The sequence below is a fragment of the Pagrus pagrus genome (assembly GCF_965226575.1).
Source record: "Pagrus pagrus genome assembly, chromosome: 15".
NCBI classification, from domain to species: domain Eukaryota; kingdom Metazoa; phylum Chordata; class Actinopteri; order Spariformes; family Sparidae; genus Pagrus; species Pagrus pagrus.
In genome coordinates, this window is record NC_140199.1 from 21,850,761 (window position 1) to 21,867,701 (window position 16,941).

Here is a 16,941-nt window from a genome sequence, read left to right on the forward strand (position 1 = left end):
CTTCAGCTCCGAGTCCCAGTGAGAGCCCGCTGACAGACACTTGAGCCATGACTCTGTAGTTGTAAGCCTCTAATCCCAGTGCCGATAATGAATGGTGTAAGGACAGAGTGCTGGCAAGGACACACAGGATGTGGTTACACTGTAGATCACAGCGGATGAGTCAGCGAGAAACAACTGTGCTTTGTCTCAAGTGTTGCCATAGTGAACACTTGACAAGTGTGTAAAATAAATAAAAGAGCTTCAGCTAATATATGAGCCAAAATAAAGACTCATCAGTCATGTTGTTGTTCTTTGAGAAATCCTGTCCTCTGGAACAACATTTTCTCACTTTTGCGGCTCCAGTAAATAAACTTCATTCTTCATCGTCATTCTACAAAGTTAAAAAATAAATCATCCCTCCCTGACCACTCTCACTCCAGATATGGAGCTCCTCATTGTGGCTGCTGGAGAGTTTGCTGTAGCGTTTTGCTTCCTATTTACTTTGGTCCTGTTCCCAGGAATTCAAAGTCTGCTAAATCTTAGAGCGGCACAGGGTTGCAGCTGCCAGCCAAAACTCTCTGCAGCCGGTGACACTCCTATACTCTCTTTTTTCTAAGAAAAGAGAATAATTCTGTTGTAGTTGTTCTAATTCTTGCCTTTACTCACTTACTCACACACTATATCCACATTACTGATGACTATTTATCAAAAATCTCATTGTGTTAATATTTTGTGTAAAAAGTGTTTTTCTTTTTTTTCTTATCCGATTGCCGATAAAATACATTTATTTAAAAATGTGTTTTTAATATTTTAAATTATTTTCAGACCGTGTTGCTGAGCCCTAGAAAGAAGAAATAAAATGCAGTTCCATATTTAGCAAAACTCTCCACATGACCCTCAGTGTCTGAGAGAAACACATTTATTACTCACAGCTCTCATCAGGTTGGTAATGCCATTAATGCTGCATTTACGGTCACGTGACGAGCCGGTGCCGGTGGCCTCGGCTGCAACAAATGGATGTTTTTCAGCAATGGATGTTTCGCTCATTCAATTAAAAGCTCATCACCTCCCTCTCTGCCTCTCCATCAGCCTCTCCAGAGATGTTTACTTCCTCTGTATAAATAGAGGTCATGTTTGGCCCAACTGGAGTGTAATTGTTTTTTTTCCTCCCTCATCATCTAGTGTTGTAGCAACCGAATGGTTTGTTTTTAGCACTGTATAGTGTGGCACAGGTCAGGGCTGGGCAATTAATCGAAATATTATCAAAACTGCAATATGGCCAATTCCAACGTCCAAATCTCAGGAGCTGCATTTTTATTTGATATTGCTATTTTTGGTACGGACTCCACCAAAATTCACATCATATTTTTATATCATTCTCACTGACAATGAAAACACGACTCATGTCGTAATCACAATATCCTTCAGCCCTATTAGGGTTGTAACAAAGACAGCAGGATTGTTTCTGTTCCCGGATCCAATGATGCTTTGTGTTGTAGGTGAAACTAGAAGAAGCCTTTACGCTGGCCACAGATTTCCACAACTCGCTGCAGGACTTCATCAACTGGTTAACCCAAGCGGAGCAGACACTGAACATGGTTTCTCCCGCCTCGCTCATACTGGAGACCATCATGTTTCAGATTGATGAGCATAAGGTAATGTTCGTCCAGAGGGTTACACAACCTCTGAGATGAAATTGAATGCTGATGACAAATGGAAAAAAATGTTTTATGCATGTCTGCGTGGCTGCTTCAACTGTTTCCCTGAAGTGGAAGCATTTTTATACAATTCCATGCTTTTATCCAGCCGCTGTGTCATTTCTTTAGCGAGTGGAAAATTATATCAGTTTCATTTACAAAAAAAAAAGGAGTTTGCGTTTGCTAATTCACCATTCGGCTTTGCCATCGAGCCAACAATGACTTAATGACTCCGTCTGTTTCGTCATTTAGCGCGTAGCTCATTACCACATCAGTCACATGAATTAAATTACCTCCGCTGTCGCTGCCTTTTAATACTGTAACACCTAACGTAAAAATCTCTCCCCCAGATGTTTGTGACGGAGGTGAACTCCCACAGGGACCACATCATCGAACTAGACAAGACAGGAACACACTTGAAGTACTTCAGCCAGAAACAGGATGTGGTCCTCATCAAGAACTTGCTGCTCAGCGTGCAGGGCCGCTGGGAGAAGCTGGTGCAGCGCTCCGTCGAGCGAGGCCGTCTGCTGGATGACGCCAGGAAGAGAGCCAAACAGGTACTGTTCTGTGAAATGTTAAATTGGGTTTGAAATAGGCATTGTTAACTGCTGTTAGGGCTTTTTATTATCATTGGAACGCTCTGGAAATAGTATATGAAGCCTGTTTCATGTTCTGTCTGCAGCTTATTACAGCCTTTTCATTAGTGTGGACTCTTTTCTGCTCCACGGCCCTGAAAACTTAATCATCTGAACGTTTAACAGGACTCAGCGATAAATCAAGTGAAATCATACCTTTCTAAAAAAATGTGTTTGTTTCTTTGTCCTTCATTAGTTCCATGAAACTTGGAATAAACTGATGGAATGGCTTGATGAATCGGAGAAGACTTTGGACTCAGAAGTGGAAATTGCCAATGACCCGGACAAAATCAAGACACAGCTGGCGCAGCACAAGGTGACTGAGCATCATCTTATCACGCGAGTTAATATAACGAGGGGCCTTTGACAGCATCTACAGCAGAGTCTCATTTATTAGAAACAACTCACTGTCAGAATCATGAGACAGCACCATGTTTAATGTGTAATGTTGGAGGAAATCCCAGCAGTGAGAGCTATTTATGGGAATTACAGTATCTGAGAACGCATTAGTCGTGCATTTGCTCGAGTTACCGACTACCCAGTTCCCTCTTGTTGTCCCAGCAGTGTTATGCATGGATGTTGTGCTAATCCTAGCATAATCCCGGGATGGACCGAATGTATTAGGGGTGACCTTGCTTTTGGATACTTTTAATCTCTGTGGAGGAGTGGCTCTTGAGTTTTGACCCCCTTTTTTGGTTTCCCATCGCAGAATGCTGTCTTCTTAATCACAAAAACACACACAAACACAGATTAGGATACGGTCTGACATGCCGACAGTAATGGGAAGAAAATCCTCTGAGATGGTTCACTGTATAGCAATCCACCACACTAGACTATCGTCAGCTTGTTCTCTTTATAAATGCAGTACTGGTTGGATGAAGGACTTGACGAAATGTTTCTCATTCACAGGAGTTCCAAAAAGCTGTGGGCAGCAAGCACTCAGTGTATGACACCACAACACGAACAGGACGGGCCCTTAAAGATAAAACCTCCCTTCAGGATGATAATCAGAAGCTGGACGACATGCTGAGTGAACTGAGGGACAGATGGGACACTGTTTGTGGCAAGTCAGTGGAAAGGTAAGGATTCATCTCGCCACAGGTGTTGTTGTTTTTAACCCCTGTCAACTACTCGTCTTGCAGTACTAGTAGTAACAATTTGTGTTCTCCTGCAGACAAAACAAGCTGGAGGAGGCCCTGTTGTTTTCCGGCCAGTTTACAGACGCTCTCCAGGCTCTCATTGACTGGCTGTACAGAGTGGAACCTCAGCTGGCTGAGGACCAGCCCGTACATGGAGACATAGACCTGGTTCTCAACCTGATAGACAACCACAAGGTAGGAAACAAAGCAGACCACACCACAGCAGCTACCATAATGTCCCCACTGCTGGTCTTCAAAAAAAGTCTTTAGAGGCAGCATCAAAACCAAAAGCATAAAAGTTTTCACTGCTGCATCAACACAACCCTTTCCTTGCTGCACTGATTGTTTCTTATCACAATAGCAAACAAAGGACACTTAAACCTCGGCAGGGTTGGGCTGTCAATTCAAACAACAAAAGAACCACTACTGTGGTACTTTTCTACCCAGAGAACTTTGAAGTGTTCTGTCCAGCAGAGATGTCTGGAAAACTGATGCTGTCATGTTTGCTCATTTCCAGTGTTATTATTAATAATAATTGTGCTGCATCAGCAACAGAGTAATCTTGTTTTTGTTGCACCAACAGCTGTGACGCTGTTGAAGATGAGTGTATTTTGTAATCAACAAGTAAAATTGCCCTCCGTACGGTTTTATTGAAATTATAATTTAAGTATTGCACTGTACTTACTGTAATTATGATAATTACCAAATCTGAGTCACGCGATGCTCTGGGAAAACCCTGGCCTTATTTGCGCTTCCTCTTGTCATGAGTAAAAGATAACCTTTGTTGTCTGTTCCCTGCAGGTTTTCCAGAAAGAGCTGGGAAAGAGGACGGTAAGCGTTCAGGCCCTCAAGCGTTCGGCCAGGGAGCTGATTGATAGCAGCCACGATGACTCGTCCTGGGTCAAAGTCCAGATGCAGGAGCTGAGCACTCGCTGGGAGACAGTGTGCAACCTCTCGGTGTCCAAACAGGCCCGGCTGGAGCAGGCGCTGTGTCAGGTACCATAGAGTCGGCTGTGGTCGTTAGATAGAAGGTGAAAGAACTGTTTGTGCGAGCCTGACTGATGTGTGTCCTCTGACCGCAGGCCGAGGAGTTTCACTCGACTGTTCACATCCTGCTGGAGTGGCTGGCCGAGGCAGAGCAGAGTTTGCGTTTCCATGGCAGCCTGCCTGACGATGAGGAGGCTCTGCAGGCGCTTATCGAACAACATAAGGCAAGAAATGCAAATAGTGTTTTTTTTTTCCTTGTGCTAAACTTTAAGTTTATGTTTAAATGTTATAGTTTGACAGCTTTGGTTGTTTTTACAAAAAAGATTTAACACGCCAGCATGTCTAACAGTCAAGACATGGATTCTGTAATTACAGCCTGTCTTCTTCCATGCCAAATATGCAGCATTATAGATACTTTTCTCAACTATGATTTCATCTAACTGAAATTGCTCTGCCTTGCTCCAGCATTAAACACTTCAATTTTACGTGCTCTGAAAACAATCCAATTTTATATCTTAACTATTTTCCATTTGCTACTTTTAAGGAGTTCATGAAGAAACTGGAGGAAAAGCGAGTGGCTCTAAATAAAGCAACCAGTTTGGGAGAGGCTATTCTGACCATCTGCCATCCAGACTCTATCACGACCATCAAACACTGGAACACCATCATTAAGGCCCGGTTCGAAGAGGTCAGTTCACAGCTGCATGCTTGCAGACATGCCTTTCAGCTCTGTCATAGCCACAGGTAGCACTGAACTACGCAGTTTGGATGATTCAAGCAGCAAACGATTAAGTTATGTTTTTTGGATCGTGGCTTTAGCATAACAACTGTACGTTTAAATGAATTACTGTACTCTGTCTCTATATAGTATGACTGATGTGTTTGATGTCACTATTACAGGTGCAGGCTTGGGCCAGGCAGCACCAGCAGCGACTGGCCACAGCCCTCACTGAGCTGTTAGCCACTCAGGAGCTGCTGGAGAATCTGCTCACCTGGCTGCAGTGGGCTGAGACCAACCTCAACGATAAGGACAAGGAGACGCTGCCGCAGGAGATCGAGGAGGTCAAAAGCCTCATAGCAGAACACCAGGTAGAGAAAAACTGCTGATAAAAGTAATTCTCACATAGTTTTTCTTCAAGTGAGGAACCATTTCTGCTCTGATCAAAATTACAATGGTTGTCTGATTATAGTAGTTGACTGAACTGGAATTGTCCTTGTTTTTCCGTGCAGGCATTCATGGAGGAAATGACCAGGAAGCAACCCGATGTTGACAAAATCACCAAGACACACAAAAGAAAAGCTGCCATGGAGCCCCCAAACCAGTCTCAGATCCCCGTGCTTGGCAAAGGAAGAACAGGAAGTATGTATCCCACAATTATTACCCCTCATGGAGCGTGACCCCAGCCATCTGGCCCAGTGTTGATTCACTGCAGGGTGACGCGACATCCTCATCTTGTCCATTTAAGCACCTGGAATGATGTCATTGTTAATCTCTTCCTCCTGATTGCATGGTGAAGGTGTTTGTCTTTCCCTCACAGGAAAACGTTCTCCCACGCAAACCATGTATGCGTCAGCAACGCAACCTCCCATTGAGACCAAGAACCCTCGGGTTAACCTGCTGGTCACCAAGTGGCAACACGTGTGGCTGCTGGCTCTGGACAGAAGGAGGAAGCTCAATGATGCCATGGACAGGCTGGAGGAGGTAATCAAGCAGAAACCTGTTCTCAGTATGGCTGGGTGATGTAAAAATATATTGACATTTAAACAATCTATAATTTGATGTGATGCCAGTTTGAAGAGTATCTCGATAAAGCCATTAGTAAAACCTTATAAATAAGGTTTGTTAACATAAAAAGTAGAATAATAAAGCTTAACTGTGAAAACATGGCTTGGTTTTGAATATATTTAGTAATTTGATCAAAAAATATATTGAATAACATCTTAATGAAAAAATTAACTTTGCATTTATTCTTTATGTGCCTCAACAAAACAATACAAGTAAGCTTGCCTGATAACTCCAAATAATGGTGTGGTCCATTGGACAGTAGCTTCTCATGTGACTGAAAAGATTTGTTGTGTTTCCCATCGTATTTTTTTCTGGTTGTTTATATCGGCCGTTTATATTTTCTGTGCAGCTGAAAGAATTTGCCAACTTTGACTTCGATGTGTGGCGGAAGCGCTACATGCGCTGGATGAACCATAAAAAGTCTCGTGTCATGGACTTCTTCCGCCGCATTGACAAAGATCAAGATGGCAAGGTGACCCGACAGGAGTTTATAGAAGGCATTCTCTCCTCCAGTAAGTGTCCAACGCACAAACTCACAACTGTACAGCATTCACCAGCCAGCAAAATGCTTGTTTTCTGACTCTTATTGGCTCTTCTATAGAATTCCCCACCAGTCGTCTGGAGATGAGCGCTGTGGCAGACATATTTGATAGAGACGGTGACGGCTACATCGACTACTATGAGTTCGTGGCAGCCCTTCATCCCAACAAGGACGCTTACAAACCACTAACAGATGCTGACAAAATTGAAGATGAGGTGATACGAACTCTCAAGCCCAGAATTTCTAAATCTAGAAACATATTTCGGGAACTATGGTGCAATAAAATGTCCTCTTTCTGTAGGTTACACGTCAAGTAGCGAAATGCAAATGTCCAAAACGATTCCAAGTGGAGCAAATCGGTGCCAACAAATACCGGGTAAGCAGATTTCAACCTGTTACACTCAATCACATTTTTATTAAAGTATGTTTCAACAAACACAAACAATGCCATGATTTGAAAATACTGTTTGAGATACTATAAGCTCACTTTCATGGAAAACTGCAGTGGAAGGTAAGTGCTGAATGTGATATCAACAAAGGTCAATGCGTGCTACAAACTCTAACTTTGTATATTTTTTATCATTCTTCATCACCAGTTCTACCTTGGAAACCAGGTACATGTGAAAGTCCTCTTCTGTTTATTAACCTTTATGTTCAGTGCCTTATCAAACCTTTTTCATTTACCATGTTTGTTTTCCAATTAACACTCTCTGCCCAGATTATCTGACTGATGTTTACAGACTGAAACTCAGAAGTAGAAATAAAAAGATCTACGGCCATTTGATTTAATCCTTAAGGAACACTGGCCTGAGATGTGTTTTCAATCCTACAATTTTATGGTGGCTGATTTAACGAGAAAATCATTAAATGCCCAATGTGTTTAGGTTTTATAGCATTTTTCTTATTGTTCTGTCTTGTTTTGAAAATCCAGGTGAAAATGAGTGTATTAAATGTTTATATGTCTGCTTTTGAGTTTCAGACAATACAATTTTAAAGCGCTAGCACCATTTCAGCCCATATTATTATTGGTCCATGGGCATAAATTCATCTGCTGGGCAGTTTGGAAAATAATGCTTTCTGTGTGCTTGCCTTTGGTGCTTCAGTATCATGGGAATGATTTACCTCAACATCGGCTGACATACTTTTGTGTAACTGTTACTTTCATAGTCGGGCAGCCTTGATGATTTCAATGAATACTTTTGATTTCATTGTACCTACTGAGTTAACATGTCTTGACCAAATGCATGTTGCAATTTAAAATTCATTGCTGATATGGGTTCATGAGCCACATGTGCTTTCTGCAGCTTGTTGGATTAAGGTTAAGAATGGGAGGTGTTAGTAAGAGGGGACAGTGGCTGTAGTGGTGGTTTATGAACTAGTTTGTATTTATGTCTCACACAACAATTGAATTGAAATAATTCTTTTGACAGTTTGGTCTGGTTCACTGCTTACATGACTCCTTAATCGGCGATGAGACAATAGCAAACAGGGAAAATCAAAATCTTACCCCCCACCTACACGTTGCAGTTTTGGAAAGCTGTATTCTGGTAAATGGTTATTCTTAAGATGTGTCTTGTGCCTCTTTTTTCCTCCAGATCATCATCACCTTTAATGTATTTGATCACTAAATTCACCAGTGGCATTAAATCATTCTTAAATCATACAAGTGCAAGATTTTGTACCAGTTCAAGAGATATCATGAGATAGTAGGCACTTAAGCGGAGGGTCATCAGTGTTTGGTCATGTCTGCGTGTCACACTGTGGTGGATTAGACAGAACTGATCTGAACCATTCCTCATGTTGTTCTCAGTGTGTCATTGGAGCTAGCTGCATCGGATCTGCATCATTGTCAATGCATCCCGAGTATCTTTTTGAGTCGTAGTTGTAGTAAAGTGCAACAAAGTGCTGGATTGCAGGAGATTGCTGTTTGTCCGCTTGATCATGATGTGAAATTGCTTCGTTGACAGAAAGCATGCGGCTGTGATTGTGAATGATGTTTTTGTGCTAATGCTCATGGTCACATCCAACTGGCTGACTTTTGTCTCCCGTCACCTCATAAACCATTCACATCCATAACATGCTCAGTGTTCTTATGTTTGGTATGTGTGGTTGGTGAGATGAAGGCAAATTATTATACACTAGTGCCCCCTGGTGGTGTAATAGCGTGCCTTCAGTTGATGTCTTTTTTCACAGGCTTAACCTGCAGACACTGTTACAACCTGAAACAACAAGTTATCTTAAATTAGTAGCCTACTGTGCTGTGCATCAGTACAATATAATACAGGAGCTCAAATTAAATAATCTGTAACATGTAGGAATGTAGAATCTGGCTGGTATTATCGTTTCAGGGCTAATTATGCTATTTCAGAATAAATGTCATTATACTATTTGATCAGCCGTACATTAGCCTAAAAAACATGTGTAAGATTTAGGAGGATTACATGCAGAAATGAAATATAAAAATTGTGTTTTTATTAGTGTATTATCACCTGAAACCAAGAATGGTGTTGTAACGTTAGAGTGAGCCTTTCATATCCACAGAGGTTTTCAGGTTTTTAGCAGCCACCATGTGAAGGTGCGGTGAGATGTATTTAGTTGCTGCAAAGTACAACCTCTAGATGCCACTAAATCCTACACACTGCACCTTTAAAGTCCATTAAATTCAAAAACACTACGTGAAAAAAGGCACTTTTAATTAATAATGAATAAATACGTTTTTCTACATTTTGTTTAGTGATTTTGTTTCTAATTGGATCCATTTTAGGTGTGATACAATCGTCAGTTTAGATTGAGCTCATGTAGTCTCAAAGCAACATCGTGTAGAAATTGGCATTTTATCGTAAATAAAAATCCCAGCTCTGTAACAATTTGTCAGATGTAATGTAGGTGCGAAATACAAATAAAACTATTAAAACTAAAAAAATTATGTCACAATAATGTTATGTGTTGAAAACTTGTATGTTGAAGTAAACATGTATGTAACGCTGTGATCCTACCCTCTCACTGAAGTTGCATAGTGCAGAAACAAGAGATGGGGGGCTGAGACAGAGACACTGTGCCATTAAAATGATTTTGAAGCTGTTAGTTTAAGGAAAAAAGTCACATAATGTTGCTTTAAAAAACGTATATATTCATTTAGGAATTAAAAATAGCGATCAGCACATTCTGATAGAAAAATCCAGTTGGATTGACTTTGGTGTAATTTGTGTCTATGAGAATGAAAACTAAAATTTAGTGTTTTTTCTTTTGTCTGTTGTGTTTCTTTTTGACACTCTTGTTTTGTGTAAACCTGTGCAACACGGAAACGAAATCAGAAAAAGAGGAAATCACAAAGAATCTGTTAAAATTTTGCATGGTATTATAAATTGATGACGTCTAATTCCACAAAAAAATTAATAATGAATCAATTAATTGGAATAAACATGATTCTCCAATCCAGTCTGGTTTCCAGTGTTGCACAGCCCATAGCTTTTAGTGAGTGCTCATACAGGCCAGTGTTTTCACACATCCTCTCTCTGTTTTCCTCCCCCCTCCCCCGCAGTTTGGAGACTCTCAGCAGCTTCGTCTTGTACGGATTTTACGCAGCACTGTGATGGTGCGAGTGGGTGGAGGCTGGATGGCCCTGGATGAGTTCTTGGTGAAGAACGACCCCTGTCGAGGTGAGTTCAAGAGTTCACCACAAGAAGCCACAAGACAGGGCTGAAGAATACTGAATAATGTACAAACAAATGAAGATTACAGTTTGTGTTTGTGTAGTTTTTAAATCTCTTAAGGAAGGTGAGGCATGGAGGAGGTTTTATAAAGATTATTTTATTACTTTTTTTGACAGATAAAGCCTGACAATACTGTCTGAACCATTACAGCCTCATTGGATGCTAAATGATACTGTCCAAGTACAATTAAATGTGAACTGTTTAGCGTTTAGCATGAACATTAAATAAGTATACTGCACACTACTTCAGATTAAAGTCAGATAATCCACTTCTCATTGGAAATTCTGTAGAAACAATGATATTCTTCACACCGACATGACATGGTGAATATTGTGAGTCTTTCATTACTTAATATAACAATCTAAAATAACTGACTTTAAAGGGATTATTAGCATTTTCTTGGCTCTCGATCCATCAATAGAAGTTTAAGAGTCTAATCCTCAATCTGAAGATAAGTGGAAATAACAGCTGTGACTGTCTCGCCTTCTTTTTCTTTATGTTGGACTGTGGTCCTTAATTTATGCTTTGAAATCCTTTCTATGGTTATTTACTTTCTTCTTAAAGTCTGTTTTCTGCTATCTCGACATAACAGAAAGCTCTCAGAAAAAATGACAGGGTAAAAAACTGAGTGAAAAAACAAAGGATTAGGAATTAATGTTGACAGGAAGAACATAAATTAGAGCGAAAATACAATTTGTGATCACCAATCTGCCGCCTACATAGTATAAACCTTACTCTCTGTCGCTGTCTATTGCAAATGCTTTATGTTCTCTACTTGTTTCTGCTTTCTTCTGTATTAATTATCAATTTCCTGTTTCCTCCTGCTGAACATGACACCATTTCTTCTAGTTCATCACCACGGGAGCAAAATGTTACGCTCGGAATCAAACTCTTCAATTACTCAGTCTCCTATAGGTTGGCAAATCTCACACTTTCTCACCTTGCTCCATGAACCCGACAGTGGTATGTGTGTCTGCACATCCGAGTGTGTGCCGCTTGGTGTGTTCTACTGTAGCTGTGTGTGTGTGGGTGTGGGTGTGGGTGAGCGCTCATCGTGAATGGCATCCTCATGAACCACCAACTCCACTCACAATCAACTGTCATTCACCTCCAGCTGGTTTTCATGCATGCAGTTGTTTGTGTGAGTCACATCAAGTGCTGTCACTTTCGCCGAGGCACTTTTTTGGGACCTGAAGCCAAATTAGCTCTTTTTTTCCTCTCTCAGCATGTAGCGAGCTTTTCTGGGCGCAGCTTCTTTTGCAGTTGACAATCAAACAATCAAACAAACAAACAAACAAACAAACATTTTTGAAAGGTTAAAGAGGAGGCTTAGCTGAAACCGTCTAACACTGAGAAAGATGACAAAGTTGTCCGTATACACACAGTATTTATTTGTCTGTTCACTTTGTTTGAAAGTGTGGCTCGGTGAATAAAACTGCATGTCAGCCAGTTTGTTTTTAACACAGCTGGAGCGACGTCCGTTTGGTTTACTCCGGGCGGTTTATGTTTTCTGGGTTTTGTAATTCTTCTCATTTTGGCCGATTTGTTGTGGGAGTGTTTGGGCGCACTTTGATTTATTTGAATCTTTTCACCATTTGTTTAACCGTCCAAGCAAACAGAGAAGTGTTGCTGCTTGAGAAACAAAAAGTTTATTCTGCTACTGTTGCAGCAGTAATCACTTTTGTTCGACAAGTATGGTTGAGATCTGAAACTGCATGAGTCTTGTTTTCATTGTTTATTTAAGATTGATTTAAATTCTTTTATATATATATATTAGGATTCATTTATAACTGTCACATAATTTTAACACTTTATTTTACAGGTCCATATTTCCCTCATAATTTCCCAATAATTTTTCAGTTTCAGAGAATTATCTATGTAATGCAGTGTTATTTACAGGGGAGAGAGATACTGCATTCAATTGATGCATTTCCAATTAATTATTCACAATTAAATCCAAAACTAGATTGGCACTGAGTAGAGCGCATACCTCCGCCAAGGAAACAGGCCCCTTTAATTCAATTACACCTAATCTTATCAATTTTTTACCATGATTAAAGCTTACCAGAGCTAAGATCCACATCAGATTGTACTCAAAAATGTGGACAAACACCTTATCTGGCTATGTTAAAAAAAAAAATCCTGGATTCGTCCCTTTATATGGATCCTCACCAAAAATTAACGGGGTCTATTCTAGGCTGAGACTCATCCTCCATTCAAGTTTCGTGGAAATCCGTTCAGTAGTTTTTGTGTTATCCTGCTGACAAACCAACCGATAGATACGGGTGAAAACATAACCTCCTTGGCGGAGGTAATTACAATTTGTAAAATTTTCAACAGCCAATCATACAATTAAACATATGTTGAAGTTTCTAATATTAAATGATTACCAAATAAAGAAGATTAAGGAATATTTCAATTTTAGTTTTTAGTACCAAATTACATGGATATTTCTAGGAATTTATTGGGAAATTGGGGACTTCAAGTGGAAAATAAAGTGTTAACTCTCATCAGCATCATCATCAACGTGAAAATACTATTAAAAAAAAACAGTTGTATTTATGCAGTGTGGCTCATTTGGAGTGTCTTTTCTTAGCTAAAGGCAGGACCAACATGGAGCTGCGAGAGAAGTTCATCCTCCCGGAGGGAACCACTCAGGTGATGGCGAGCTTCCGCTACCGAGGCCGGAGATCTCGGCCGTCGTCCAGAGGAGCTTCACCCAACAGATCCACCTCCAGTCAGAGCTGTCCAGTCCCGTCACACCAAGCAGCGGCCAGTACTGCCAAGGTGAGAGGCTCCACTCTGCTGGGGGAGCCAGTTGTTGTCTAGTCGTCCGTCCAAACTACAGATTGATCATCCCTCACCATGATTACCCTCCCATTTATCTGCCTTAATTTATCCTTTTGACATTATTTGATCATTTTCTTGTTTATTTGTTTGTGTTTCTTACATCTAGTGATTCTTGTAGTTTTTGATTTGTGAATCCATGTGTTTTTTTTGATTTGCCATTGTTTCCCAGACTCCCCAACACATAACCCGCAATTATGATAAGCCCTGGCTTACAAACAGCAAACCCTCCACTCCTCTTAAATCATCAGACTCCTTTGGGAGCCAAGGTTCATCGTCAGAGGTATAGTCTTATACAGCACATGATGTGGGACGCTTCAGATTTATGACCCAACTGAAATCTACCGCGTAATTATCGTAACAGAGACAATACGCCCAGGTAGAGGCTCCTAGTTTGTAAAAGGCGTGTTTGTTATTGGTTCATATTTTTGATTTAGCTGATTTCCAATTTTTTAAAAACAAAACAGTGAAAGATTCTGAAGATGTTGGTTTTATTTGTTTTGTGATTTCAATTGGGTCCATAAGCTTAAACCTCTTTGATTACTAATGGGCTGTATGTTTGTTTCTTGCCTGACAAAAATGTCCGTCTTATATAAAGCTATCATAATGTGAACAAATTTGTACGCACTTTATGCATGTATGATTGTTTGACTTACTAACTATAGGTTTAACATGTTTACTAACAGCTTCTCAAAGGGACTCCAGAGGGTTGTTTCATAAAACTTCACACTAACCCAACGATATTTGTTGTGTTTTCTGGTGCCTTGCTCAGCTGATTTTCTAAAACGTTGTCTTAAGCAGTTAACTCCCTTTTGATTACAAATGAAAGTAAAGTTCTGTGTTTTGCAGGGTACACCGGTTCAAGGCAGCAAATTACGACTTCCTGGGTACTTGTCAGGAAAAGGTTTTCAGTCAGGTGAAGAGGGAAGCCTGATCAGCGCTGCTGTACTGAAAGCTCGGACACAGACATTTGGTGGTGAGTAGAGAGCAGCTTTAGTAACTCATTTCATTATGTTCGGAAAAAAGTGTGTTGTTTGGGGCAGACTTGCTGCTGTTTGAATAAAGTGTGTGAATGAAAATAAATATACTTCCACTGTTTTGGCTCAATCTCAGTAGTTCATTAGTCAGCGATGTGGACTCATGTCATTGTGACTTGGACTAGAGTCGACTCAAGTCACTGTTTTGATGACTTCTAACTTGACTTGACAGAAACTAAATTACTTTAGACTCAACTTGTACTTAGAAATTGGAACTTGGACTTGACTTGAGAAAATTACTTGAGACTTTAGTCACATGTCTGTCATTAATTTTGGTCCTTGATTTCATCCATCTAGAGTCGAGAAAAAATTCCAGCCGACCTGGAAGTAAAGCTGGGAGCAGAGGGAGCAGTCGCAGAGGAAGTGACGCCTCTGACTTTGACATCTCGGACATCCAGTCCGTGTGCTCGGACGCGTCTGAGACAGTCGGTGACTCGTCCCGAGCGACGCCGCGCTCTTCGTCCCGTCAACGCGGAGGAAAACCCTCCAAGATCCCCACTCCTCAGAGAAGAACCACTCCCACAAGCAAACTGGCCAAGGGATCTAAGCGATAGTCAGTGGCCTTGAAAACAACACAACCCAGGAGCTAGTTGCACCCTAAACACGTAACGGACACTGGAGATATCTAACTTAAAAGACTGCAAATGTGTTGAGTGTTATTTAAATTGTTGCGAAGATGTAAAATATTCTGTTGAGAGGCAATATGGTTTAATATTATGTGAGAATGGAATGTCAATGGCCTTGTGTATTTGTTTTTAATGTATTTTATTTTTTGTGAAAAATGTCAAATTGTTTTTATTGTATTTTATTTTATTGATGCGAAACCTGTAGAGGTTTGACGAACACTAGAAAACTTGGGAATGACTACGTTGTACGGTTAGCTAACATTTCTAAACACACTAATGAAGGGCAACACGCAGGCTAGCGCTCTGAGAGTTACTGAATGTACTGTAATTTATGTTTGCTGATGTTTGGAGTAGATGGTGCATTATGGTACCATTGGAGGCACTGCAATTATCTATTTAAGTGCTATGATATACTGCCAACATGCATTTAAAGGGCAATGCAATATTATAACAATGAACCCCAGTAAGCACTGCAGAAACCTTTGAAAAACACTATTTAAGGCTAGTAGCAGAAACCTCGTAATCATGAAGCTTTTAAGTCCTGTTTGTTTGTGAGCAGCTGCAATCCCTGTTTTGTTTGACCACTTCACAGCAGTGTGCGCATTGACCTTTAAGAGGTGCCACTCCATGTAGACATTCTCTTGTGCATCTATGTCAATGTATGGTTAATTTCGGTAGAGCTGAAATTGTTACTGTAACATTACTTTGTAATAAACCTGCTTGCAGAAAAACACCAGAAGCTGGTGTGGACCACACAATTGTCTCTGCTTTGCTTGTTTTAGCTCCTTTCATCAGCCATGCTAGCAGCTCAGGGATGTCAGTCAGTCTGTGGGTTGGTTAGGTTGTCTGCCGCTTTGGTTTGGACTACTTGATGGATTGCTGTGAAATGTTACATTCACGGTCCCCACAGGATGAATAGGTAAGGGGAATCATCATCATTTTTTGGAGGATAGCTTCTTAGCTGTCATTATCTGTCACTGTCACAGCTCATTTGTCATCTGTCAATGGACATCAGAAAGTATGCACAAATGACAAAATGCCAATATAAGGAGAATTTCTTGACAGAGAAGAAATATTAAGTTACTAAGTTAATGATAGGATTAGGGCACGCTAATGTTATGCTAACTGAATGCTAAGAATACGCTGGTTATCATGCGAAAGTCTCATTTTTACTACCTACCGATCTAAAAGTGAAAACAATGTTAAAGCTGTAGTCACAACCTGCACTCACAACACCTCAGCACAATCTAATTGTTTTTCTTTGTTGGTAATGCAATTGGCTGTTAACAGCCCGCTATAAAACAGTGTTTACCGACCATGTTGAAATTGAAGTTAAAATGAACGGGATGAGAATTCTTAGCTAGACAGGCTGTGATGGTGTTCATGCAACAGCTGGTATCCTCCAAATAGTGACACTGCATCACCATTCCCTAATGTAAAAAAACTTTGATGATCCCCTGAATTTCTCTTTAGCACCACATCATAAGGTCACAATTTAAACATCCAGTGTCGTACCATAGTCGGTACAAAATATCTGGACTTGGATTGGCACAAAATTCTGTACAGCATATCGATCCCTGAATGGGTCACAAAGTTTGAATTTTCTTCTCTTCTGGTTTATGCTCAAATACCTTAAAAAACTACTGACATTCCCATGAGCCTCAGCTGTACTTTGTTATCAGTGCCAATTAGGAGATGTTAGGATGTTGACAATGATGGTGAATATAGTAAACATGTGCTAAACATCAGCCTGTTGTCGTTGTGCACGTTAGCATGCTGATGATAGCTCAGGCTTTAGTTCAGCATCCCAAAACTGCTAGCACTGCTGTAAACTCTGGTCTTGTTTTCTCTTCATCTGTGTCACTCTGTCTCCGATGTCTCTTTGTTTCATGCTCCTGGACTAATGTATGTTATTGAGCATTACAGGTTGCCACATTACTTCATACCTGAGAGC

At 40.5% G+C, this 16,941-nt stretch overlaps 1 protein-coding gene and 1 long non-coding RNA gene across 12 annotated transcripts in view; one reads left to right on the forward strand and one right to left on the reverse strand.

Annotated features, from left to right (window-relative positions):
• The window catches only part of dst (dystonin), a 121,313-nt gene extending 105,568 nt beyond the window's left edge, over nt 1-15,745 (forward strand). For 2 of the 4 annotated variants that reach the window (XM_084375007.1, XM_084375008.1), the window contains 22 exons: nt 1,479-1,634; nt 2,027-2,233; nt 2,508-2,627; nt 3,221-3,390; nt 3,486-3,645; nt 4,252-4,446; nt 4,533-4,661; nt 4,982-5,125; nt 5,338-5,526; nt 5,668-5,797; nt 5,976-6,139; nt 6,573-6,735; nt 6,825-6,979; nt 7,066-7,140; nt 7,361-7,378; nt 8,195-8,311; nt 10,306-10,423; nt 11,327-11,440; nt 13,074-13,264; nt 13,497-13,607; nt 14,174-14,300; nt 14,659-15,745. In XM_084375007.1, the coding sequence (XP_084231133.1) occupies nt 1,479-1,634; nt 2,027-2,233; nt 2,508-2,627; nt 3,221-3,390; nt 3,486-3,645; nt 4,252-4,446; nt 4,533-4,661; nt 4,982-5,125; nt 5,338-5,526; nt 5,668-5,797; nt 5,976-6,139; nt 6,573-6,735; nt 6,825-6,979; nt 7,066-7,140; nt 7,361-7,378; nt 8,195-8,311; nt 10,306-10,423; nt 11,327-11,440; nt 13,074-13,264; nt 13,497-13,607; nt 14,174-14,300; nt 14,659-14,915 (3,210 nt within the window). In that variant the 3' untranslated portion in view covers nt 14,916-15,745. The remainder of the gene's footprint in view (nt 1-1,478; nt 1,635-2,026; nt 2,234-2,507; nt 2,628-3,220; nt 3,391-3,485; nt 3,646-4,251; nt 4,447-4,532; nt 4,662-4,981; nt 5,126-5,337; nt 5,527-5,667; nt 5,798-5,975; nt 6,140-6,572; nt 6,736-6,824; nt 6,980-7,065; nt 7,141-7,360; nt 7,379-8,194; nt 8,312-10,305; nt 10,424-11,326; nt 11,441-13,073; nt 13,265-13,496; nt 13,608-14,173; nt 14,301-14,658) is intronic. The other 2 variants (XM_084375010.1, XM_084375009.1) reach the window with 2 other exon arrangements.
• The window catches only part of LOC311270261, a 91,812-nt gene that overhangs the window by 3,791 nt on the left and 71,080 nt on the right, over nt 1-16,941 (reverse strand). The gene's annotated exons all lie outside the window — the stretch shown is intronic.